Source organism: Juglans microcarpa x Juglans regia, chromosome 1D, assembly GCF_004785595.1.
Source record: "Juglans microcarpa x Juglans regia isolate MS1-56 chromosome 1D, Jm3101_v1.0, whole genome shotgun sequence".
Classification (NCBI taxonomy): Eukaryota; Viridiplantae; Streptophyta; class Magnoliopsida; order Fagales; family Juglandaceae; genus Juglans; species Juglans microcarpa x Juglans regia.
Genome location: NC_054594.1, coordinates 41,386,779 through 41,412,227, shown reverse-complemented (window position 1 = coordinate 41,412,227; position 25,449 = coordinate 41,386,779). Strand labels below are relative to the sequence as shown.

At 40.1% G+C, this 25,449-nt stretch overlaps 1 protein-coding gene across 1 annotated transcript in view; it reads left to right on the top strand.

Annotated features, from left to right (window-relative positions):
• Positions 1-25,449, top strand: part of LOC121247577 (midasin) — an 83,761-nt gene that overhangs the window by 47,203 nt on the left and 11,109 nt on the right. The window contains 15 exon segments of the mRNA XM_041145948.1: positions 9,625-9,713; positions 9,788-10,033; positions 14,894-15,029; positions 15,146-15,231; positions 15,338-15,423; positions 15,828-15,969; positions 16,059-16,148; positions 16,830-16,953; positions 21,630-21,784; positions 22,646-22,759; positions 24,017-24,187; positions 24,315-24,494; positions 24,571-24,768; positions 24,930-25,031; positions 25,168-25,392. Of these exon segments, the coding sequence (XP_041001882.1) occupies positions 9,625-9,713; positions 9,788-10,033; positions 14,894-15,029; positions 15,146-15,231; positions 15,338-15,423; positions 15,828-15,969; positions 16,059-16,148; positions 16,830-16,953; positions 21,630-21,784; positions 22,646-22,759; positions 24,017-24,187; positions 24,315-24,494; positions 24,571-24,768; positions 24,930-25,031; positions 25,168-25,392 (2,144 nt within the window).

Here is a 25,449-nt window from a genome sequence, read left to right as displayed (position 1 = left end):
GGAATGCCATCCCTCAACCGGTTGTCCAAACACTTATTTGCAATTAAAACTGAATCTAGGATTTGCCTACCCCTTACAAAAGCATTTTGAGATTTGGAGATAATTTTTTCCATCACCAAGCTCATACGATTTGCCAACACCTTTGAAATGATCTTATAAATCCCGCCAACCAAACTAATAGGATGGAAATCTTTCAACTCAATGGCCCTCACTATCTTCGGGATGCGGGCGATGAATGTAGCGTTAAGGGATTTCTCAAACTTGTGACATAGATGAAACTCATGAAAAACCCGCATCATGTCATCCTTTACTATGTCCCAACACTCTTGAAAGAATGTCAAAGAAAATCCGTCTGGGCTCAGGGCGTTATCTTTGTACATACCACTCACCACCTGTAGCACTTCAGCTTCCTCAAATGGTATCTCCAACCAACTAGATGCACTCGCATCCACAGCTGATCAAAGAACAACCTTTCCAATTTAGGACGCCACACTGCTATCTCTTTGAGGTGATCGTCATAATAATTCACAACATGGTCTTGTATATCCGCCAGGGATTGGTACACCGTGTTACTTGATTGGATCACTTCAATCGCATTATTACACTTGTGAGGATTTGCCATTTTGTGGAAAAACTTGGTACATTTGTTGCCCTCCTTCAACCATGTCATCCCTCAATCTTTCTCAACGTGGACTCCTCTGTTACCACTTCTTCTAAAGAATGTAACTCATCCCAAAGGAGGTTTTTTTTGTTCATCCGTGTGTCTAAAAACCTTCACGTTCCACTTCTTTAGGTCCAGCTTAAGGGCTTTGAATTTAGTAGCCACAATAAAACTGGGGTACCGTGAAAAGAATAGGAAGCTCACCAGTCTCTCACCCTTTCCACCAAACAAACCATTTGCAGCCACATATTCTCAAATTTGAAATAGCACCTACCACCATGAATGCCCCCACAATCTCCTCTGGCTTAGGTCCGGATAATGTGTCTCCCAAGAAGTAGAAACTAAGAATCTATCCAACCTTGACCCCCCTCTACCATTCGACCACATGAAACATCCTCCAATCAAAGGAAGATCAATCAAGTTTAGATCGAAAATCAGTTCCGAAAAGTCTTCCATTGACCTTGTCAAATAAGTAGCCCCCTCCCTCTCACATGGGAATTGAACAACATTAAAATCCCCACATAGGACTCAAGGAAAGTCCCAGAAGTAATATATACCCGCCAGTTCCTCCCACAAAGAGCTCCTTTCTCGATTTGCATTAGGACCATACACACCCGCAAGAGCCCACCTCCATCCATCCTCAAGATTCTTGAAAGACCCAGCCACTGAATAATTCCCGATACAGTCTGCTACTAACTCCACTCTTGTATCCCACATAAGCAACACCCCTCCTAAGGCACCCAAAGAAGCTAGATGACTCCACCCCACATAAGAACACCCCCATAGGCGTCGAATAATATTTTTGTCAACATAGCCCAGCTTAGTCTCTTGAAGACATACAATGCAGCTTTCCAACTACGAATGAGGGATCTAATGTGAAGTCACTTGTTTACATCATTAATCCCCCTTACATTCCACGATAAGATTGGCTTCATAAGATAAACAACTCTCCCGCCCCTTCAACCTTTCCCTCCCACTACTACTCTCCTTGTTATCATAATTTATAGAACATGTCAATCTTTTCAGCTCTCTATCATTTTTTGCTGCTGACTTCATTGTCGATGGTCTACCTGCTTCAATAGCAACTAAGAGGGCCCTAAATTGCTTTTCATAACCTTCGTAGGAAATCCCCACAAACCCCTGTAATTCCGCCACCTTTTTTAGCACCCAATCCGAAGATGTGGGAATAGGTGGAATAACACAAAGTGGGGTAGGACTACCCGGCTCGTTGTTATCACCCTTGTCTCATCGACCACTAGCTGTAAGCCATCTGAGAAACCAACTGACTGCATAGCCTCTGTGACACTGCCAACTGGAAAGCCACCTATTTTCGGCTTTTCAAAGCCATCTAAGAGTACCAATCGCTCCACTGCATGCTGTAAACTCCCTGAGCCTCCCACAAGGGGCTGGTCACCCACCCATGTAACAAGTTTCGACGAGGGTGCCTCCACCGTCGGGATGGGCTCTTATGAGAACACCCTGCACTCCCTTTCAATCAAGGACCCAACATCGTGTTCTACGAAAACAGCCTCGTCCTCCCGCTGATGTGGCTGTGTCGACCCACCAAGAAGGTCGTCGGCAACCATTGATAGTTTCTATACCGGAACTGGGTCCGCCAGGGCACTTATTGACTCCATGGAGGAGTTGCCGAGTCCCAAGACCCAGATATCGGCCGAATCCCGATTCTTGGCGCTCCAAACTTTTGGGCATAAACTCTTCCGCCCATGACCCTTGGACAACCCAGCTTCATTAAACCCCTTTAAAACATCCGGCCCTTTCCCTCGGCCCAAGCCCATGCCCAACTCCATAACATCCTTACCCTTTACGCACCGTTTTATCAACGTAATAAACTCCCTTAGACACTCTACTCTATTTTTCATCTCCTCCAAAGTCTACAACAACCATCCCTCTTTCAGCCCCCCCACTTCCATGCCATCCCCCTCTCTGCTCTGTGCCACTGCCGAAATGGGAAAGTCTCCTGTACCTGGCAGGCCTGCCTGCTTTGCAGGCTTCATGGCTCGAGGTAACGCCTTATGCCCTAGGAGAACCTCACTGTAAGACTGAGGAGTTGCATGATGCGCCAACGACACTGTTGAGAACAACCGTAGAGGACCACCTCCTCTGCCAAGCTCCTTCGACTTCCCTGCCTGATTCGTCCATCCCAAGCCACCTTTGGTTCTGACTTCCTCGCCCACACTAGAGGATGAAGAAAGTTCTTTTAAGGTGTTGCCAAAGTTCCTCCATCCCTCCCCCTTCCAACCTTCTGGCACCACTACCAAGCCTCGCTTCTTCTCATGGCCAAACTTCGATATGGAAAGGAAACTGCCATGGAAATTTTTTCCCCTTTAAACCAAAAGCACTTGATTCCCTTTCCTACGAGTTCTAAGGAACTCAGAAGAGCCCACTAAACCCACACAATCCTTCACCGTAGAAGCCAACCACAAAAGAGCATCATGATCGACAAAGATATACTTTACCACACGGAGATTGCACTCTGTTATCCTGCACTTCACACTATCCTTCTTGAACACAAAAGACTTACGATCAATAAAGTTGTAATGATTGGGTAATGATTAAATGAGAAATTTGAAATTGAAAAATCTTTGTGTTTGGATGGTGTTTGGATTCTTGTTTGTGGAAGGAAAGAGTAAGATTCCACTATCTTGAAAATAAGGTTACAGGCCCCTCTTTATATAGATGATAATGCTCATCTATTTTAGGGATATTTACAGCTAATCTATAAAGAAAATCAGAACTACCTAAAACTGAAAGCTATAAAACAGGAAACTTATATCTACAGATTTGGTAACAGACTACCAAATCTCCTAAAATCATGGGATAAGAAAAACTGATCTGTTAGCTGTAAATCTCCTAGATATTAGCCCCTAATATTGCTAACAGATCCTTAAACATAAATCTCTCTATAATTCTACACTCCCCCTCAAGCTGGGCGGTAAATATTAATTAACCCCAGCTTGGAACTCAGATCATCAAACACCTTTCTCGATAGAGCCTTGGTAAGGATGTCTGCTGTCTGAAGACATGTAGGCACGTACAACATCTTGATTATTCCTTCCTCTATCTTCTCCTTTATAAAATGTCGATCAATTTCCACATGTTTTGTTCTATCATGATGAACTGGATTTTTGGCAATGCTGATTGCTGATTGATTATCACAGAACATTTTCATAGGTTCTTCATCTGAAATTTTTAATTCCTTTATCACCCTTTTTAACCAAATTCCCTCACAAATACCGTGTGCCATTGCCCGGAATTCAGCTTCTGCACTGCTTCTTGACACCACTGACTGCTTCTTACTTCTCCAAGTGACCAATTTCCCCACACAAAAGTGCAATATCCTGAAGTTGATCTTCGGTCTTGTACTGATCCTGCCCAATCTGCATCGCTGAACACTTCAATATCTCTTCTTTGGTTCTTCTCAAAAAATAATCCTCTACCTGGTGTTAGTTTCAGGTATCTCAGGATTCTATACACAGCTTCCATGTGTTCTTCATTTGGATTGTTCATGAACTGACTTACCATGCTAACAGCAAATCCAATGTCTGGTCGTGTGTGAGATAGGTATATTAGTTTACCTACTAATCTTTGGTATCTTCCTTTGTCCACGGGTGCACAATTTTCCTTAGCTCCTAGTTTGATAGTTGGATCCATAGGAGTATCTACCGGCTTACACCCGAGCATTCCAGTCTCTTTTAAGAGATCTAGGACATATTTTCTCTGTGAGACAGAGATTCCCTTTCTTGACCTTGCAATCTCCATACCTAGGAAATATTTAAGATTACCAAGGTCCTTGATTTCAAATTCTGCAGCTAGTAAACTTTTGATGGTGCAGATTTCCTCTTCATAGTCTCCTGTTAGGATTATGTCATCCACATACACTATGAGGACAGCAAGTTTTCCTGCAGAAGAGTGTTTAACAAATAGTGTATGGTCCGTCTGACATTGAGAGTAGCCATGCTTCTTCACTACCTTTGTGAATCTTTCAAACCAAGCTCTTGGAGATTGCTTGAGCCCATATAGAGATCTCCTAAGTTTACAAACCTTGTTGCATGTAGTTTGTGTCTCAAATCCGGGGGGAATTTCCATGTACACTTCTTCAGTTAGGTCCCCATTTAGAAAGGCATTCTTGACATCTAGTTGGTGGAGAGGCCAGTCAAGGTTTGCAGCCAAGGATAATAAAACCCGAACAGGGTTTTACTTGGCTACAGGAGCAAATGTCTCCTCATAATCGATTCCATATGATTGGGTGAATCCCTTTGCAACCAGCCGTGCCTTGAACCGATTAACACTCCCATCTTCATTATATTTTACTGTGAAGATCCATTTGCAGCCTACTGGGCGTTTCCCGGTTGGTAAGTCAGAGATTTCCCAAGTTTCATTTTTCTCTAGTGCATGAATTTCTTCATACACTGCTGATTTCCATTCTAGTGAGCCGAGAGCTTCTTGTATATTATTAGGAACTTGGATGTTGTCGAGGTTGGCAACAAAAGCTTTGAACTTCGGTGACAATCCTTCATATGACACAAATGTGTATATCGGATGTTTTGTGCATGATCTTACCCCTTTTCTCACAGCAATAGGAAGGCCACTGTCATCATTAGTTTCAGGATTAGTGTTACCTGGTGGATCTTCACTTGGTCTAGGACTTGAATCAGACTCTTGGGTTTGCTCAAGAGATGCTTGTTGTTCCATCTCCTTTTGGTTCTTTCTCCTCCTTGAGTAGGTAATCAATTCATCACTCTTTGTTGATTGAATAGTGTCCAGATTTTGAGGTGTGTCCAGATTTTGAGGTGGATTGTTGGCTTGATCTTGAGTAGGAGGTTCTAGGAAGTAAGAAGACTCAAGGGAGAGATTTTGAGGAGGAAGTGATTCATGATTTAATGATGGGCAAGTTTGGTCAGAATTATGAGAGACATGAGGTGATTCTTCAATATCCCAAAGCTGATATTCTAGGATAAAATTAGTCTCCCCCTGAATATCAGATTTGGGGAAATAAGGTTGTTGCTCAAAGAAGGTGACATCCATGGAGTGATAGAATTGTTTAGTGACCGGTGAGTAGCATTTATATCCTTTTTGAGTTGGAGAGTACCCAAGGAAAATACATTTATGAGCTCTAGGATCAAGTTTGTCCCGGTGTTGTTGATGGACATGGACAAAAGCTGAACACCCGAAAACTTTGAATGGGATGGTGGAGATGAGACGAGTAGTGGGAAAGGACTGAAGGAGAATTTGACAGGGAGTCTGGAAGTTAAGAATCCGAGATGGCATCCTATTTATGAGGTATGCAGCAGTAAGGATGGCTTCACCCCAGAAATATTTTGGTACATGGGTAGAGAACATAAGAGACCGAGCCACATCAAGAAGATGCCGGTTTTTTCTTTCGGCAATACCATTTTGCTGAGGAGTGTTAACACAGGAACATTGGTGAACAATACCATGACTCATGAGATAATCATTAAGGCTGGAATTGAAATACTCTTTGGCATTGTCAGTTTTCAGAATTTGAATTTTTGCTTGGAATTGTGTTTGGATCATGGTATTGAAGGTTTTGAAGATCTGGTTTGCCTCAGATTTTTCTTTCATGAGGAAAACCCATGTGAGTCTAGTGTGATCATCAATAAATGAAATGAACCAGCGAGAACCAGTAACATTTTTTATCCTAGAAGGGCCCCATATATCACTATGAATCATGGAAAAAGGTTGAGATGCTTTGTAGGATCTGTTAGGATAAGAATTGCGAATATGTTTAGAGAATTGACAGATCTCACATTGAAATTCATTTGGATTTTTACTATGGAATAATGAAGGAAACAACTTCTCAAGATACAAGAAATTTGGATGACCTAACCTATAGTGCCATAACATAATTGCACTATCATTATTAGACTGACTCACAGACAAAGAAACAGGATTACTGGACACTGAACAATCTGATTGATGAATTGCTCCTTGAGGAGGATCATTAACCTCTAGAAGATAGAGCCCCGAACACATCTTAGCACTGCCAATCGTCTTCCCCGAGGCCAAGACTTGAAATACACACAGATTTGAGCCAAATTTAGTAACACAGTTGAGATCCCGAGTGAGTTTACTAACGGACAGTAAGTTGCAATTTAATTTTGGTACAAGTAGAACGGAATCAAGAGTGATGTTCTCTGAAATTTGAACCGAGCCTGTACCAGCCACCTTTGAGAGTGAACCATCAGCTATTTGCACAATTAAATTTTTATAGCATGGGGTGTAAGTTGAAAACAGCTTCTCATCTCCAGTCATATGATCAGAAGCTCCTGAGTCTATAATCCATGGACTGAGTCTCTCCTTGTTAGCATTTAGAGCACTTAAAAAATTACATTTTTGTGCCAGGGATCCGGTACCAACTACAGTGGGAGCTGGTGCAGGCAAGGATTGGCTGAACATTTTCTGCAAGATCTCTATCTGTTCCTTGCTGAAGGGAGTTGGTTCGGGTGGAGGTTGTTCATCCATGGAAGCAAGGTTGCCTCGTCCTTCTTTGTCATTGGCAAACCGGGAAGGCCTCCAATCTGCTGGTTTGCCATGAATCTTCCAGCAGTTGTCCTTGGTGTGACCAGGACGTCGACAATGATCACACCATGGTCGCCCTTTCTTTGGTCTGTGATTGTTGTTGTTGTTGGATGGATTCCCTCTCACCACAAGTGTTGAACTCTCAGGATTTGTCACAGAATCTTGAGATCCCATCATGATCTTCTTTCGACTTTCCTCTCTCCGAACTTCTGAAAAAGCTTCTCGGATATTTGGTAGTGGTTTGGATCCTAAAATTCTTCCTCGTACTTCATCAAGGTTCTTATTTAATCCAATCAAAAATTTGTATATTCTTTTCCGTTCAATTATTTGTCTATACCTGATTCCATCATTCGGACAGCTCCAATTGTGCTCCTCGAATAAGTCTAGCTGCTGCCAATACCGATTGAGAGTGTTGAAGTATTGAGTCACTGTTAATTCTCCTTGGCGGAAGTCATGAAGAACACTTTCCACCTCGAATAATTCCGATGTATTCTCATTGTTAGAATATATTTCCTTGGCAGCATCCCAAATCTCCTTTGCTATTCCATAGAGAAGAAAGTTTTCTCCAATGTCATTTGTCATGGAATTAATGAGCCATGACATGACCATATTATTCTCGGCATTCCAGACTTTGAACTTTTCATCCGTCTTGTTTGGTTTGGCAGCATCTCTGGTGAGATAATCATATTTGCCCTTTCCGCATATGAACATCATTACGGAATGGGACCATTGGAGATAGTTGTTCCCATTCAGTTTGTGTCCTGTAATGGGCATGAGGTTACTATCATTGTTGGAAGCCATGGCTTCCTGATTGGAGGTGATTTGGGAAACGGTAGCTCTTGAATCACGTTTCCCGTATTTGGTCATATGAGGGAATTAGTGTTCAGAGATTGCTCTGATACCATCTTGTTTGTGGAAGGAAAGAGTAAGCTTCCACTATCTTGAAAATAAGGTTACAGGCCCCTCTTTATATAGATGATAATGCTCATCTATTTTAGGGATATTTATAGCTAATCTAGAAAGGAAATCAGAACTACCTAAAACTGAAAGCTATAAAACAGGAAACTTATATCTACAGATTTGGTAACAGACTACCAAATCTCCTAAAATCATGGGATAAGAAAAACTTATCTGTTAGCTGTAGATCTCCTAGATATTAGCCCCTAATATTGCTAACAGATCCTTAAACATAAATCTCTCTATAATTCTACAGATGTTGAGATGAGATGAGTTGAAATCATCTGTTAAACCAAATGGGCCCTAAGTTACCCTTAACAGTTTTTTTTTTTTTTTGGTATCTACAGCTTCATTAGGGAAGATACTCATGTTAGCTAATCTAAGGTTGCGTTTGGATGTTGAGCTAAGTTGAGTTATTTATAAATAGTAGTGAGTTGAGATAGTGGAGTGAGTTCTTTGGGGCCCATCTAAGATGAGTTTAGATGTGTTTGGATGTTAAGATGAGTATAGATGTATTTATGGGAAGTTGAAAAAGGTCGTGGGTCCCACGTGTAAAGTGTTGATTTTAAAAAGGTTGTGGGTTCCACGTGTTAAGAGATTTTGAGTTGAGATGAGTTTAGTAATTTGATAGTCGGGTGTTTGGATATTAGAAGAGGTCTAAATCTGAACCGAACTCAGCTGAGCTGAGTGCAGTCAAGGAACCAAACGAGGCCTAAGGAAATGCCGAGCCATTGTGTTGGATTGATGTTATATGTGTAAGAAAAGTGGGGAGTCTGTGGATCACCTATTATTGCATTGTGATGTAGCCTTGAGCTTGTGGAATGATATCTTTGCTAGAGTGGGGCTTCATTGGGTGATGCCACTAGGGGTCGTTGACTTTTTGTCCAGTTGGCAGGGCATTCGAGGTAACTCTCAAATTGTAGCTATGTGGAAGATGATACCAATCTGTTTATAGTGGTGCATATGGATGGAGATGATTGGTCGGAGTTTTGAGAATCGTGAACGGACAATGGATGAGACTACAACTTTTTTTTTTGCTTAATACTTCATTCCATTGATCGATTGTAACAGACTTTAATGGCATGAACGTATATGATTGTATCTTTAGATAGTCATGCATAGGTGTTGCTCTTGTATATTGTACTTAACTTCGCCTATTTTAATAAAATTCTTATTTACTGATCCCAAAAAAAAAACATAGTGTTAGAATCTAAATAAATAGCTTTAATTTATATTCTAATCTCTTCCCATCAGTTTAAGATTATGGAACAATTAATGATTTAACAATACATTATAATATGCTTTACTCTTCTTTTACTTCATTATATATAAATTAAAAAATTGTTATACAATTTTTATTTTCATTATTTTCAGTTCTATTGTATATCCTCCTGTTTGGTTTTGGATACCAATACAATTTCTTTTTTGTTTCCGTATTTATGCAGGTGTTTCCATGTCATTATATATCATGAACAAGTTTGATCATGATCAAGATGAGGTCCCTATTGTTCAGCAGTTGGAGGAGATGCGACAGGTTTGTGCTCTAGCTTCTCTACAGCCATTGTTAACAAACTCCTCTCTTGTGGGAAATAATATTGGTCCTTGCAGATGATCCAAAAAATATTTGAAAACAAAAGACAAAAATTGGAGGAAAGCTCTACCAAGCATGCAAGTTCCGAGGCAGATTCATCTGCTTGTTGTTCCTTCTTTCCTGAAGTTTTGTGTGGGAAGTCTGGGTTTGAAAGCTGGCAGGACACACTTCCTCTAACTGACAGGACAAGTTTTTTGCTTGATTTGGAGTTACTGCAGGAGCTTTCATCTATCCTTTTGGTTGATCCCAAAGGTTTACAGCAGGTAAGATGTTAAAATTAGACTGTTCTCAGGAAATCTTTGGTATCTGTTTGATATAACTGAAATTGATGTTCCCTGACTTTGAAAGGATCTAGTAGATACTAATCTTGTCTACTTTGGTTGCTTTTAGACTAGAGTTTACTCTGATTTTTAAAGCTAAAAGAATCTTATGTTTTTTTTTTTTTTTTTTTTAGGTAAACGATTATATTATATTAATATAAATAGGCATAGCCAAGTACACATAGTGTATACAAGAGATAACATCTATTTTGGAGGAAGTAATAGAAATAAGGAAATCCCGAAAATCGAGGCCATTGAAATCTACAGTTTTGGCCCAAAGAAATAGAGTTCTAACAAATAGTAATCTAATCTCCTCCAATGAAAGTGCCCTGTCTTTGAACGTCCGGTCATTTAGTTCTTGCCAAATGCACCATAGAATACAAATATGAGTCATCTTCCACATAGCTGAGAATTGTGGAATACCACCAAGGTTCGTCCAACATGCAAGAAGTTCGACCACTGTAGCATGCATAACCCAAGCTAGCTCTACCCATCTGAATACATTGACCCATAACGCTCTAGCAATTTTGCAATGTAGTAGAAGATGGTCTAGAGTCTCACAACTTTATTTACACACACAACATCATTCCACTACTATCACCCCGCGTTTCCATAAATTATCCATCGTCAAAATCTATCCCAGAGATATGGTCCATGCAAAAAATGCTGCCGACTTATTTCTCCAAATTCTTCTTTATGAAAGTTATTATTCTGCGGTTGTGTGAGGGCCTTATAGAAAGAACGAACTGAAAATATACATTTTTTAGCAGGTATCCACCACAAAGTATCAGCTCCTTTAGCGCTCGGTCTCATGGAGTATAAGAGTTGGAAGAAATCTACAAAATTGTTGACTTCCCAATCTTGGGCCACCTAGTGAAGCTCACATTCCATTTGAGTAAATCACCATCCCTCTCCATGAGGTCCGCCACTAAAGCTTCTTTCTCACGTGCAAGTATGAACATTGTAGGGAATGAGTCCCTGAGAGCTCTATCTCCACACCATTTGTCATGCCAGATTTAGTTCTTAAGCCATCTCCCATCACAACTCTAGTATGACAGGCAAACACTCCCCACCCTCATCTAATGTGCTTCCATATACCACCATAAACCCCACTTACCTTCTTAGAGCACCATTCCCCCCCCCCCCCCCCCTCGCCCAAAAAACAAGCCTCCATATTTCTAATCAGTTACCGACTTCCATAAAGATTCATGTTCCGTATTATAACGTTAGCATCATTTCTCAAGTAAAGCCCCGTTGAAAACTCTCAGATTTCTAATTCCTAAACCACCAGGTGAGATTGGGGATCATATTTTGTTCCACTTGACCAGATGAAATTTGAATTCATCTCCAAGTCCGCTCCAAAGGGAGTCACGATGAGGTTTCTCAATACGTGTCGTCACACTCTCAGGAATTGGGAACAAGGATAAAAAAAGAAGTTGATAGATTGGAAATAGTGCTTTTGATTAGAGTAATTCTACCACCTTTCAAGAGATATAAATTCTTCTAACTTGCCAATCTTCTTTCAATCTTCTCAATTACTGCATCCCAAATAGTGTTAGCCTTGGAGGCGGCCCCCAGCGGAACCCCAAGGTAATTCATAGGGAAAGATGATACCTTACAACCAGCAGTGTTATCGACCAGCTGGATGTTACAAACATTGCAACTGGAACCAACTCTGACTTGGATAAATTCACTTTCAACCCAGAAACAACCTCAAAGTGAAGTAGAAGTGCCCTTAGTGCTTGAATCTGGTTTAGATCTACCTCGCAAAAATTAAGGGTATCGTTTGCAAGCAACAAATGAAAAATGTGAAGAGTACCTCGATGTATGTCACCAACCGAAAAACCAGCCAAAAACCCACTGTTAACATCGCTGACATCATTCTGCTGCATGCCTCCATGACTATGACAAAGAGAAATGAGGATAGGGGATCCCCTTGCCTTAGAACTCGGGAGCTATTAAAAAAATCAACTGGGCAGCCATTCACCAAAACTGAGAACCACGACTTCGATATGCACCACCTAATCCATGTGCACCACCTCTCCCCAAAACCATACCTCCCAAGCAAATACAACAAACATCCCAGTTAACATGATCGTTGGCCTTCTCCATATCCAACTTGCACAACAGACCCAGATTGCCCGATTTTAATCTACTATCTAGGCATTCATTCTTTAGCATACAAATACGTTTTGCGGTTTCATAATGATCCGCCCAAAAAATCCTCCAGTCGATTTGCAAGCACCTTGGAAATGATCTTATACACCCCATTCACAAGGCTAATGGGCCAGTAATCATTAACCTCCGATGCCCCAATCTTCTTGGGAATAAGTGCAATAAAATTGGCGTTGAGACTTTTCTCAAATTTGTCAACTGAGAAAAACCCATCAATCTCCGGCCTCCATCCCTCTGGCTCGGTAAGCAACTGCTTAAAATAACTAGCAACATGTTCTTGGATCACTGGGATCTCCATGCAAACAACTCCTTCAATATTCATCATCTCAATGGCATTAGTTGTCCTATGGGAATTAGCCACACTATGAAAAAACTCCGTGCTATGATCACCCTCTTTCAACCACAAAGCTCGAGATTTTTGCCGCTAAGAAATCTCCTCCAATAGGGTAACCCTCTCTAGTTCTGAGACTAGTTTTATCCTCCGAGCAAGTTCCTCCTATGCCCTCTCTACCTCATGAAGCTCCTCCAATAGTGACTTCTTGTGGTTGCCTATATCACCAAAAGACTGCGCATTCCAAAGCTGCAAGAATGAAACTGGGGGTACCTTGGATCTGATGGGAGGACCACCATTGCCTAACCCATTCCACAAAGCGTTCAGTTTTTAACCACATATTCTCGAATCTAAATTATCTCCTTCTTCCTTGAATTCCCCCACAATCCAACAAAATAGGGAAATGATCAGAACGTAGGTGAGGTAGTCTTTTTTTACATACCTCCAGGTAATGAATGTCCCACTCTGGGGAGACAAAATCTGTCAAATCTAGATCACGTTTGGTTATTGGACCATGTGAATGCACCACCCATAAGAGGAAAGTCCACCCACCCCTACTCAAAAATACAATCCGAGAAACTCGAAATCGCTGACCGCAACTTGCTATCTCCTTATCTTTCACTCGAGAATCTGACAACATTAAAGTCCCCGCCTATACACCAAGGAAGGTCCCACCAGCTGTGTAATCCAGCCAACTCTTCCCATAGAAAGTTTCTATTGCTGTCCAAGGTCGGCCCATAAATTCCAGTAAAAGCTCATCTAAAATTATCCTCCACATTTTGAAAAGAAAAAGCCATTGTGTATTCCCCAATATACTCAGCCACCCTTCTATCCCACATAACTAGTACTCCACCTAATGCCCCAATCGAAGCAAGAAATACCCAGTCATCATACGGACAGGCTCCACAAACTTCTAATGATGGTTCTTGAAATATTTTCCATCTTGATTTCCTGCAAGCACACAATATCTACCTTCCACTCTCAGAGCAATTTTTTTATCTGCAGATGCTTATTTACCTCATTAAGCCCTCAGACATTCCATGATATAATCTTAGGCTTCATAGAGACAATCTCGACCCCCTCCCTTTGGATCTTTCTCGACCTGAATTGCCCTCATAATTGATAGACCAAGTTAATCTCTTGAGCTCCCTTTATGTTTTTGAACCAGATTTCTTGATCTGAATATTTCTAACTTCAATGGCAGTTAGCAAAGCCATAAATTGTTCTTCAAAACCTTAACACTCAATCCCCACACAATGATGGATTGCCTACACCTTATCCATAACCCAGTCCGAAATAGTATGCTGACACGATGGTAGAGACTTCAGTGGTATAGGCTCCCCATCCATCTCAGCCCCTTCCTTTGATGCCCACTGTGATGCCACCAGCAACCCTTTCTCCTCCTCAGCAAGAGAAGACCTGCATTCCTAGTCACAAGTTTCACGCAAAGGGTCTGTCAGTTGTAAAGCTTATTCGTTGACGTCCCCAACACCTCCAACCATCACAAGCTCCAGTTCCCTTTCTTCTAAGCTACCCATTGGCCCTTTCTATCCACAGTATGCAGGAGAATAGCCGGCCAACGGTAAGAGAGGTGGATCACCCGTTTCTAGTACCTTTGGCTCACAACCATACCCGCTGGAGGAGATACCAAAAAAACTTCTACCCCCCCCCCCTTCTTCTCTGCTCTTCGTCAGTCCTTTCTGTCCACTCCGTGCCAAGAAACTATTGGCTAACGGTAAGGGAGTTTGAAAACCCATGATTGCTGCCGAGATTACCATCTTTGTCGACTCCACCACTACCATATCCTCCCTCTCCACCACCGTCGGCGGTTCCTCTGCTTGCAACGAGACCATCAGAACCATCTCTGGCGCCGTTGGTTGGTACCCTTCTGTCGATGGGCTTGCATGGCATGTTTCCCGTCTCCTCCATACAGGGCCCACCTTTCTCTTGTTATTTAATTGGCCCACGGGCTGAGGCCGAATGATATCAGTTTTTGGTCATGAAATATATGTTTGTTCCTAGTTAAATTAAAATATAATTACCTCTGCCCATGCATTTGCACTTCTATTTAGGAATATATCTGATATGCTGTTTGTGGCCAACAATGTTTGGATTGAATGATTTTCAATTGAACAAGCTCAACTGTTATTCCGTTTTATTAAATTGGAATGCCCTTAATTTTTTTTCTTGGTCTTCCTTTTTTCCCTACTTTCTATTTACAACTTCTTTTAGTAATGAACTTTTACTTGATCGTTATATGTTTGGTCTGCAATTTATTTGCTTTTCCTTCATGACAGGCTTTGGGTACCGTATCTAACCTTCTGGAATCTGGCTTGAAATTTTCATTGACCTTCTCATCAAGACCTCCCCAAATATTTTTACCACATCAAAAGATCTTGTGGATATTGGACGCATGGACTTCAGTGGATGCAGGTTAGTGCAGTTTTGTGTTACATGTCTGTGTATATGTATGTGTTATGCATGTATTACCTTCTTATGAATTAATAGATTATGCATAATCTTATGTTATGCCCTCCTTTTTGATGCAGTAAATGCAAAAATCACAAGTTTTGTTCTTGAGATGTGGTTTAGGTGGCATGAGTCTTTGTGGACCCATCGACCTGTTTTTATCAAGGTATATTACTTATTGCTTGGTTCTGATGCAAGAATTTGTTCTCTCTTTTTCTTTTTATTTTTATTGAGGGGACTCTAGGTTTTATGATCTGTTAATTGGCATGCAGAACTTCTCAAAGATTGATGATTATGATATTCCACTGCCGGATATGCTTTTTCAGCCTGTGAATACAGCAACAGTGTTCCAGACTCTGTAAGATAATTAGTATTCATATATGGCCTCAAGCATTTGAATTTGGTCGTCCTATTTTTAACCTCATCACTGACAAATAACCCTCAATGGGCATTTTGTCAATCTAGTGACTCGCTGAAGAAAAACTGCATTTTGTTGTGCATTATTGCATTATGTCAGTACCAAGGACCATCTTGTATGATAGAAGTTTTTTTTTTTTTTTGGGGGGGGGGGGGGGGCAGTTGATAATTGGGATAAAGTTAGAGCCTGGCTTGGTGCGATCCCTCTTTATGTTGACTATATGTCTATTATATTTTTTATTTGGGTTTTTTATGTTGTGATGGTAGTGAAAACCTGTACTTTATTATGTGGCTCTCATTTTGTTCTTTCTTTTTCTTTTTATTTCAAATTTGTGCTCGATTCAGGCAAAGGACGTCCACTGTATGTGAATATTTTGTCCATGGTCTGAAGCTTAGAGTTGCTTCTTGTAGTCTTTGGTGCAGCTCTCCAACAGAGGCAAATATACCTCATTTTCTTTTATCTATGGCTCGCTTTCTTTTCCAGCAGGTAGCTGTTTTTGTTTTGGATTTGATATGCCGTGTTATTTCTACTCATGTTTGTGGAAGTCATTCTTAGTGTCTGTCTTCTGCTTCTAGATTATATATGCACATGAAAAATCTTTTGAGGCGAATGGATTTGTGACAATCAAGTCCAATCTTTGTGCATTCTGGAAGAATATGGTTAAGGTACGTTTTTTTACTCACCCCCAAACCCCCCCCCCCCCCCCCAAAAAAAAAAAAAAAAAAAAAAAAAAAAGAAGAAGAAGAGAAAATCACTCATGAAAGTGGATCTTGCCCACTTTCATGAGAGGTTTGAACCTGTAGACATTGAGTTTTAAGCTTCTCAGTATTTAACGGTCAATCAGATAGTAATGAAATCATAAATAACATATTGTCACCATTTTATACTATATAGAAAAACGAGTGGGTTGCTTTCTAGATGATATGCCTTTTTGCTTCACTTTACTGAATGAGTAAAAGTTGCTTACTAACAGTAGTTGAAAGAAGAAGCCCTTCAAATCTAAATAATTTTAAAGATCTTGAAGGTTGTAAATCAAACCTCTTTTCTTAGAGAAGGAACTGCTTTCAGTTATATATGTTTGCACTTTTTAAGTGTGTTTAAGCTAGGAAAGGAGAAAAAAAGAAGCGTGTAAATGAACTGCCCGTAACTCCAGCCAGAGCATGAAAAATTCATAAAAGCATTCATTAATGAGCCTTACCCTTCTCAGGACCTTCATGTATCCTATTACACCTTGATGCATTTTTTGCTGGAGCTCTCCTGGTGCTTAGTTTTGGAAATCTCAAACACCATCGAGGCATGCTACTGTCCAATTATCATAGCTCATAATTTTCTCTCTTTGGTGACAGGAAGAAAACATCCAGCAAATGTGCTTTCTTATTCTCTCATCAAGCTATTGCAGATTGAAAGAGTCGGTGCACATATTCATTGAGCCGCTGCTTAGAGAGCTCTATCTTCCTTGCTCATCTACAGGTGGTTCTATGTCTATTGATCTTTTTTATTTATAAATACAAGATTTCATATGAGTGTCTACTTTTTTTTTGCAAAACATATTAATATTAATGCTAGTAACTGTTTGGGGAAATTACAATTAACTGCCTAAACTATAACCTCTTTTGCAATTTGACCTTTAACCTAATAAAGTTGTCGCTTAGCCCCAGATTTCTCTGTCTCATTTTCTCTCCTTCCTGTATTGGATGTCCTGTAACCTTTTTCTTTCTAGTTTTTTTTTTCTTGAATCTTCACTGGTGCCCTAATAATGTTTTCTATGCAATGGTTTTACTAAAATTTTGCATTTGCTAGACAGAGAATACCCTAAGGTACCCAATCCCCGCAATCACCCTCCACCCAAAACCTAAGGCACCCCGCCATGGCCACAGACAAGATTGACGGGCTCCGGCGACACCGCTGAGGGCAGTCCAACATCAGTCTTCCCTCCAGCAACTTGGAGTGTTTCACTGGGGCTAAATCGACGAGATTCTCGGTGACAAGGAGATCTCTCGGAGGCGACATCGACCGTCGAACCTGTGCCTCCGCTACAGCCACAGACAAGACCAACGGGCTCTGGCAACTCCTCTGACGGCACTTCGGCGTCAGTCCTCCCTCCGGCAACCGGGATTTTCCACTCCTTTGGTTCGTCAAAGCAGATCTAGGGTAGTTCCATAACTTTTTTCTCGTATAACATCTCAGATCTGCATTTTATTCCCGTATAATGATCCTGGGGTAGTTCCATAACTCGTTTCTCTCCTTGAGATGACGACGCGCTCGCGAAGTGGATTTGTCTCAGATGGATGATGAGAGGTGGAATAAAAAACTTTCATTTTATGAAAGAGGGAGAAAATAGTTTTCGCATCTCTGAACGGAGTAAAAGGATGGCTAAGTTCATGTGTCTATGTGGGACGGTAGCTTCAGGGTAGCTAAGGGGATTGAGGATTGTTTAGAACTCATCTGTCTTGAAGGATTCTTCAGGGAGCTAAGGATGGGTAATGGAGTTCTCATCATTCAACATCATATTAATGCAAGGGGCAGTTTTCTACAACTTTTCGATTTCCAAAATGAAAGGAGGAAAGGTTTGTTGCTGATCCCAAAAGGTGCAAATGGCATCGGATGGAAAGGTTTTCTGCATTCCATTCGAAGCGTCACTGGGTCCAAAGCCGATGTTCTAAAGCAAGCAAATAGAGGGGAGTTTGTTGATGGAAAGACAGTGGGAAGGCCTCCATCGGTCAAAGGTGCCTCGTACACCTCGGTGTTGAGGTCATTGACGGGTAGTTCGACAGAAAATAGCTCCATGGCAGAAGGAAAGGGTAAGGCACTTGTAGGACACAAAGGCTGTCAGGTGACATTGGGAGAAGTGGAAGGTAAGCACCATATGTTGCAAGGTGAAATGACTGCCTCTGTCGGGTGTTTAAGTGTGGGAGAAGTGGAGGGGATCTTGTGGGCTGTTAGAGCTCAATTGATGGGAGTTATGGAGTATGTGAAAGATCTTATGATTAAAGTGGATAATGGGCTGGACCTGGTCATGGGTTTGGGTGGTGGATCGAAAACAGACGAGCGGGGGCGGGGGTAGATCCTACGGGTTTGAAGATCTCAAGTGCACCGGCACAGGGCATCTCGACGTCGTCACAGACAGGGTCACAGCTTGCCGTCTGACTGCCCTCAGTCACCAGTTGCAAATGGGGTTGGTACATTTTTTTAGGGTTCACTTTTAGTTGTAGATGGGGGTCGTTTCAGGGTTTTGAGTACTTTGGAAGAAGCAGACGAGCCTCTTTCAAAAGATGAAAATGGGGGTAACAAAAGGTAGTGCTTCCCCCACCTATTTTATGCCTCCTAAGGGAGTAGTAGGGTAAAGTGGCACAGAAATGATCATTAGGGGGTTGAAGCACCTACAAGCAATGTCTTCGTCGATGGAACGACGACACCTATGTCGAAGGTGAAGGAACCCTTAATGGTGACAACAACAATATAACTGTTAAAGAGGTTCGGGTTTTGAATGCAGGACATGGCGGGGAGGAAATTATGGGTTTGCAGTTGGTGCCTTGTGAGGAGGAATGTCTAGGGTCGAAAGTGCAGTTGGGAACTGTCTGAGGATAATGTTGTTCCCCTGGTTTCTCTTCCTTTGATAAACAATATAGTGGGTTCACCATCGGATTGGGTTCTGCATAAGGTTAACGAGATTCAGCATATTGTGGGGCTTTCATATGGAGGATGTGAAGACCAATTTAAAGTACTACTCACTGCGATTGAGGCGGGCCACTCGCTTGAAACCATATCAAGTTTTAAGAAAAGCAGGGAGTTAAAGCGTCTTTTTTGGGCAATCAACTACAACGCTTAGGGAGGTAGCTCAAGTCGAGGAAAGACTAAAGGGAGGGCATTATGAAGACGTCCTCGTAGAGGGAGTTTAGGGTGGAGTATTAGTCTTTCGGGAAATAAGGGGTTGGGGAGGTGTGTTCTATTCCAATTCGGGCTTGGTGTATTCCATTGTATTCGGGCTTGGGTCATTAGGAGCTCTCTATTATGGGCTAGGTGTTTTCTTGTATACATCCAGTGTACTTGGTTACTCCTATTGATATATATAATATTTTTACTTATAAAAAAATGTTTTCTATGTAAAACCCTTTTCAAACATCGAAATTGATTTTGACTATTTTGGTCTGTGTGTGTGTGTGTGTGTGTGTGTGTCTCTCCCTCTCTCTCTCTCTCTCTCTCTCTCCCCCCCCCCCTTTCTCTTGTTCTGATTGTTTTTTCTGACGATTCTCGGAGATAACACTCTTTTTGCACCCTTTCCACTCACAAATAGTCTACTATCTCTGGTTTCTTTCTTTTTAAGATTTCTTTGGGTTTAATCCTGCATTTTTCAATGGGATTGACGAGTCGTTTTTTTCTTCAAAGCCAAGTTTTTTGTCTTTAAAGCAGAGAATAGGTGGGTTTCAGTGATTCATTGTCCAAGGGAAGAGGTGTATAGGGTTGTAGCGCCTTCATGATGAGCTTTATAGGTTAGTTGTCTTCTCTTAGTCAGCACCCTATGATGGGCCAAGATGCACAATGGAAACATTTTAAAAACATGTGTCAGTGTTGAGAGGTGGTATTTTTTTAAGGATTTTAATATAAGCTTAAGGGGCCATGGATTTTTTACGAGTGGAGCCTTGAATAAATATGAAAAGAGTCGGGTCTGGCCTGAATTGAATGGAATCAAGCTCTATTAAAGCACTTTCATTAATGGGTTAGCCCATGGGCTCCTTTGGGCCTGCCTGTGAATTATCCATTGAAATAAAGGCCAGTGTGCTTTCTGGGCCTGCCAAAAGATAGTCAGGGAGGTCCTTTTGAGCCTTGACTAGTCGAGCGGCATTCTTTGTGCAGACCCAGGGCCTGCTCCAGGTCTTGACTCTGGGATGGGCTTTAGTGAGCACTAAGAGGCAGATTAGTTTTTGGAAAACTTCTCCTTTGACTTCTAGAGGGAAGTTGATAGCTCTAGTATTTGGGAGGCCTCTTATATATCTTTAGTAGCTAGGTGTATGGAGGGACCTTTAGTAGAACAGAAAACTGTGCTGGCAGAATCAAGCTATGTTTAGACAAATGTAAAGGATCAAGAGGAACCATTGTGTTGAGTCTTTTGCCATGTCTCTTCCGTTGTAGAATTGGAATTTGGGAATTTCATTGGGTCTTGCAGAAAATCACAACTTTCCATTATGATGTTGGAGTCTCATGTGAAGGGTTTGAAGAAGAGCTTTTGGCAATGTTTTCTGTCAAAGTGAATAGAGACGTGAAAGATAAGGCATGTAGCTTTAAATATGTCTCAAAATATCAAAGAGAGTTAGAGGGGCTAACTTGTTCCATTAATTATGCTGCTAAGAATGGTAGTGCTTATCGTAGTCCTGGTAAAGGGCTAACTTGTTTTCCATTTCATACGGCAAGTCATAGCCCATGGTTCCCCATGCTTCAATTCGATGATTCTACAGAACCCCCACCCCCCCCCCCCCCCCCCCCCCCAAAAAAAAAAAAAAGGCGAAATTCAGTGATATCATAGCCATTTGTCAAGCAAGGCTTTGTTGAAAGATTGCAAGTTCTGAATACCCAATCCTTACCCCCCCCCCCCCCCCGGGCCACCCCACCCCCATAAGTAAGAAGTCACGTTGGAGTTTCTCCATGCGATGAGCCACCTTGGTGGGGAGCGGAAATTATGATAGGAAGTAGGTTGGCAAGTTGGAAAGAGTACTTTTGATTAAGGTGACCCTACGACCTGTGGATAAATACATGCTCTTCCAAGTAGCCAATTTCAGCTCCATTTTTTTTTTTTTCTAGAACATCATCCCAAATAGATTACTATTTGAACGACACACCAAGATATTTCATAGGCAGATGAAATAAAACTGTCTTTTATAAAATGAAAAATAAAAAGACCCAGCCACTAAGATTGTGGCATGTCACTTATTTTTCAAATATCATAACAGCTAGAGATTAATGGTGAAATTTGCAACTTAGGGGTCGTATTGCAAAAAGAGTAGTAGTTTTAGGGTTTTCACTTATCTTTTGGTTCCAAGAAATTTCAGTTTTTCTATCATTGGGCTAGTGAATATAGTCCAATGTTTCTTTAGAAAAAAATAGTGAGTATGATTTCTTAATTTTGCCATCTTTTTTTGTCTTTTTCTTAGACTTCCTCTATGTTCTTGGCTGTGCATGGTTACGGATTGGGGGATTACGCTTTCATCTCTTGCTTAGCGGGGATGATTTGGATCCTGCCATGAAATACCATTGGAAGTATTCACATTTAGCTGAAAAGAAAGCATCGATTAAACTTGAAATGCAGGTATCTTTCTACTATATATAATGTTTGATTATCCAATCAGCTGTTATTATGATCTTTTGTATCTTACACTGCATAGTTTATTATATGACTGTGTATCTACAATGCATGCTATAATGTATATTCTTGTGTATACTACAATGTATAGTTTATTATAAGGCTTAACTGTGTATTTTATGCACCTCCACTGCAATGACAAAAACCATCGTTTAAGTCAGTCGTCCCCATCTAAAGCTCTTCAAGCTGCCTCTGATAAAACTTATTTCTTCTTACCCGTTACTTCTCCCTGCATATTCACATTTTAAAAATATGGCTCTTCAATTATCAAGTATTTTATCTTTTACCACATCTTGAGCGCAGACATTCAACTTGTTTTTTTTTTATAGGTAAACAATTATATTATATTAATATGAATAGGCATAGCCCAAGTACACGGGGTATACAAGAGTGCAGACATTCAACTTAGTTCAGCATCTAAACCTTCAAGCTCCCTTTCATGAAATTTATTTCTTCTTACATACGACTTCTCGCTTCATATTCACATTAAAAAAAGAAAAGATAAAAGAAAAAGTGGCTCATAAGTTATAAAGTATTTTAACATGAACCACAAGTTGTGCATAAGTTATTATGTCAATTTGACTATGTTGAGTTGTTATGGTCTGCATGTATTAGCATTAACAGCAGCACATGAAATTTCTCTTTCCAAGATCACAAAGTTCAAGCTTTTACAATATGCAATTGAATGTGCCTGCCCGTGTGGAGGTGCAAGTGGAAATATTTGAGCTTTACCTTTGCAGCCATGAGGTTTTTTTTTTTTTTTGTAAGATGATAAACTTGAAGCGTTTGCTGTATGGCTTCTTATAGGTACGACAAGAATGTGACTATTTAGCAGGATGTTTTTCTTCAAGACAAGCTGATAATAGAAGAGTGCAGGCATTAGAAAATCTTGAAGTGGAGCTCAGACGGGTGCGAAGAAAGGTCTAAACAGCTTTCTTTCTCTTATCCTGTTACCATTTTCCTTAGCAGATGAAAAAATTTAATTCCAAATATGTGAGTAGGAAGCAAAATTTGTGAGGTGTGGGTTTGTTTGTGTTTGTGGGTAATTCCAACACCTACCTTGTTAACAGTATTGTTCTTTGTACTACTGGATGATTTAGGACTGCCTTGTTGGAGGGTTAGTGCCATGGCATCGTAGATTGTGAATATAGCGTAGAGATGAAATGAAGGTGGACTGGCAGTGGTGGAAACCTCCCCCCCCAAACAAAAAAAAAAATTATAATTCCCATATGCTCTTCAAAACTTTCTAAAATTTCCTTTTTTTTTCATAATTTGTATATATTATCTTTTTTCTAATGCCTCCTATTTTTTTCCTATAGCCCCAAAATTTTGTATATTCTTTAATATATTATCTATTTTCTACGATGTGGCCCTCCAAAATTAAATTAAAAAGTTAAGTTTATGAGAAATAATAAACCTATTAATTTGTATCCCAAAGTCTTTTATTATACAATATTAGGCTTTTTAATATGGAACCCAAAGTGAAATAAATTCAAGAAAATTCTTTAAGTTTGATGATCTATATGAAAAATAGTTGAGAAGTTTTATCCCCTAGACTTCACCGAGCAAGAAAAAATTTATTTAAGATCTCAATTGTAGCATTATATGCTTAAACATGACACCAAAATATCTAGATTTTATATTAAACTTGATAAACAAGCTTACATATGAGAATGAAAGATAGGCTTCTAAAAGATCACTTGATAGTTTTTATGAAGAAAACAAATTCTAAATGTTTCATTGCAAAAATAATAATGGATGAATATAATTCCATGAGACATTGTTGTCAGGAATCTGAAACAGACGTTAAGTTGTATTTTAGAATTTTATCTTTGCATGTATATAGCAAATTATCGAGATCTGAGTTTTATATATAGTTTTGTTTTTAAGAAACCTTAGAGGGGGACAGAGGTCTAAAATTGAAAGTTTGGTAGAGGATACAGCTTGGGTTTTCAACACCAAAAACAAATATCAGTTCCCTTCATCTGTTTTTCTTGATAGAATTTGTTGCCAGTTACTTCTATTTCTTTGAATCAATCTCATTTCTCACTTATCAAATGTGTTCACCATGGGAAGACAGTGAATTAAGGTCCATAAAGGTGGACTTTAGTTATCACTGCATGCTACTGATTGTTTCTTCTCTGCAATCTGATGACAAAAGTTACTTTTTGTGCTCAGATTGTGTTCCGCTCTGATCCTGGGAAATTTAAGAAGTTAAAAACTGAATGTGGTGACTTTCTCATACAATGCTTTGAGTTTCTGAAACTCGTTACATCTTTGGAGGTTATGGCGAGTAATATCAAAGCTATGGACTTGCCACAAATTGTCAGTCAAGTTTCCAGCTGGCAGGTAGAATTAATTCTGCATGATTAGGTTTTTGAAAACTTGTTTTGGAGGATAATCATTCTTTGCTTACCGTTTCATGCTGCTGTAGCATGTCATTTTTCTCATTACCTGTTTCCATCTTGGTTTTCAGGACACAGCAACCTGTTTTATTGACCGGTTATCAGATGAATATGCTGCATACATCGATGTAGTTCAACCAGTTCAAGTTGCGGTGTATGAAATGAAATTAGGCTCATCACTGGTTCTGTCAAGTGTCTTCCAGAAATCATTTCTTAGTAGGGTTGAGCTGGATAATGTTGATCTTGTTATGGTATTTTCTGCTATATTTTTTCATTTTAGATATTTATGCTTTTAGGTTTATCATATAGATATCATTGGCTGACTAGGAGAATTTGGCAGGGAACTATCTATTCATTAATGAGATTTCCCGTGGATCTTCATCCAAGTCTGTTTCTATTAACTTGAACACCATGCAGCCTGAGCTTCCTTTCTATGATATAGATATTCCTACAAACTTTTGTGCAGCTGATATGAGCTTGCTGGAAAAGTTGGTTTCATTCTCAAGTGACATTGCTGTTGATAAGGTATCCCGACTTCAATAGATACTATCCTATAATGGTCTCATTTCATTTGATGTCCATCGTATTGTCTTTCTCAAGTACCACACTTTGGAACTGTTTAGTCCTTTTTTATTATTTAGTGTGGACATGTTTATGCAATTTATTTGCTTAACCATTGGAAATAGGTCTCTGTTATACAACTTCAAGCTGCTCTCCATCACAACATTCTTGTCCGTGTAGCACATTCAGTTGCAAATTCACAATTGATGGATCATGAGTCCTTTAAGGTGAGAATTGATTTGAATTGCAACTAACAGAAATAAAATTACTTATGATCAATAAAGTCTTGTTTGCCAGGAAAAATAAATAAATAAATTACTCTGTGGGTTGTGATCTGACAGTAAATTTCATGTCCTGAATCAGATCTTGGACAAGATATTTAGTGAATTTTCAAACCTCTGGATGAGAATGAAAGTTCAATCAAAAACCAAAAGGGACTATGGTTCTCAGCAGTACAAGTTTAGGCCTCGTGCATTTCATATTGATAGCATTATTGAAGTTGACATATCAACACTGGGAAAGTCCATGGCAAATGATAGTTTTTTGGAATGGAAGGAATTGCTGTCAGAAGAAGAATTTAATACAACGGTAGTACTTTTATAATGTTATATTTGCCAGTTTTTGTCCCAATGTTTCATATCTTTA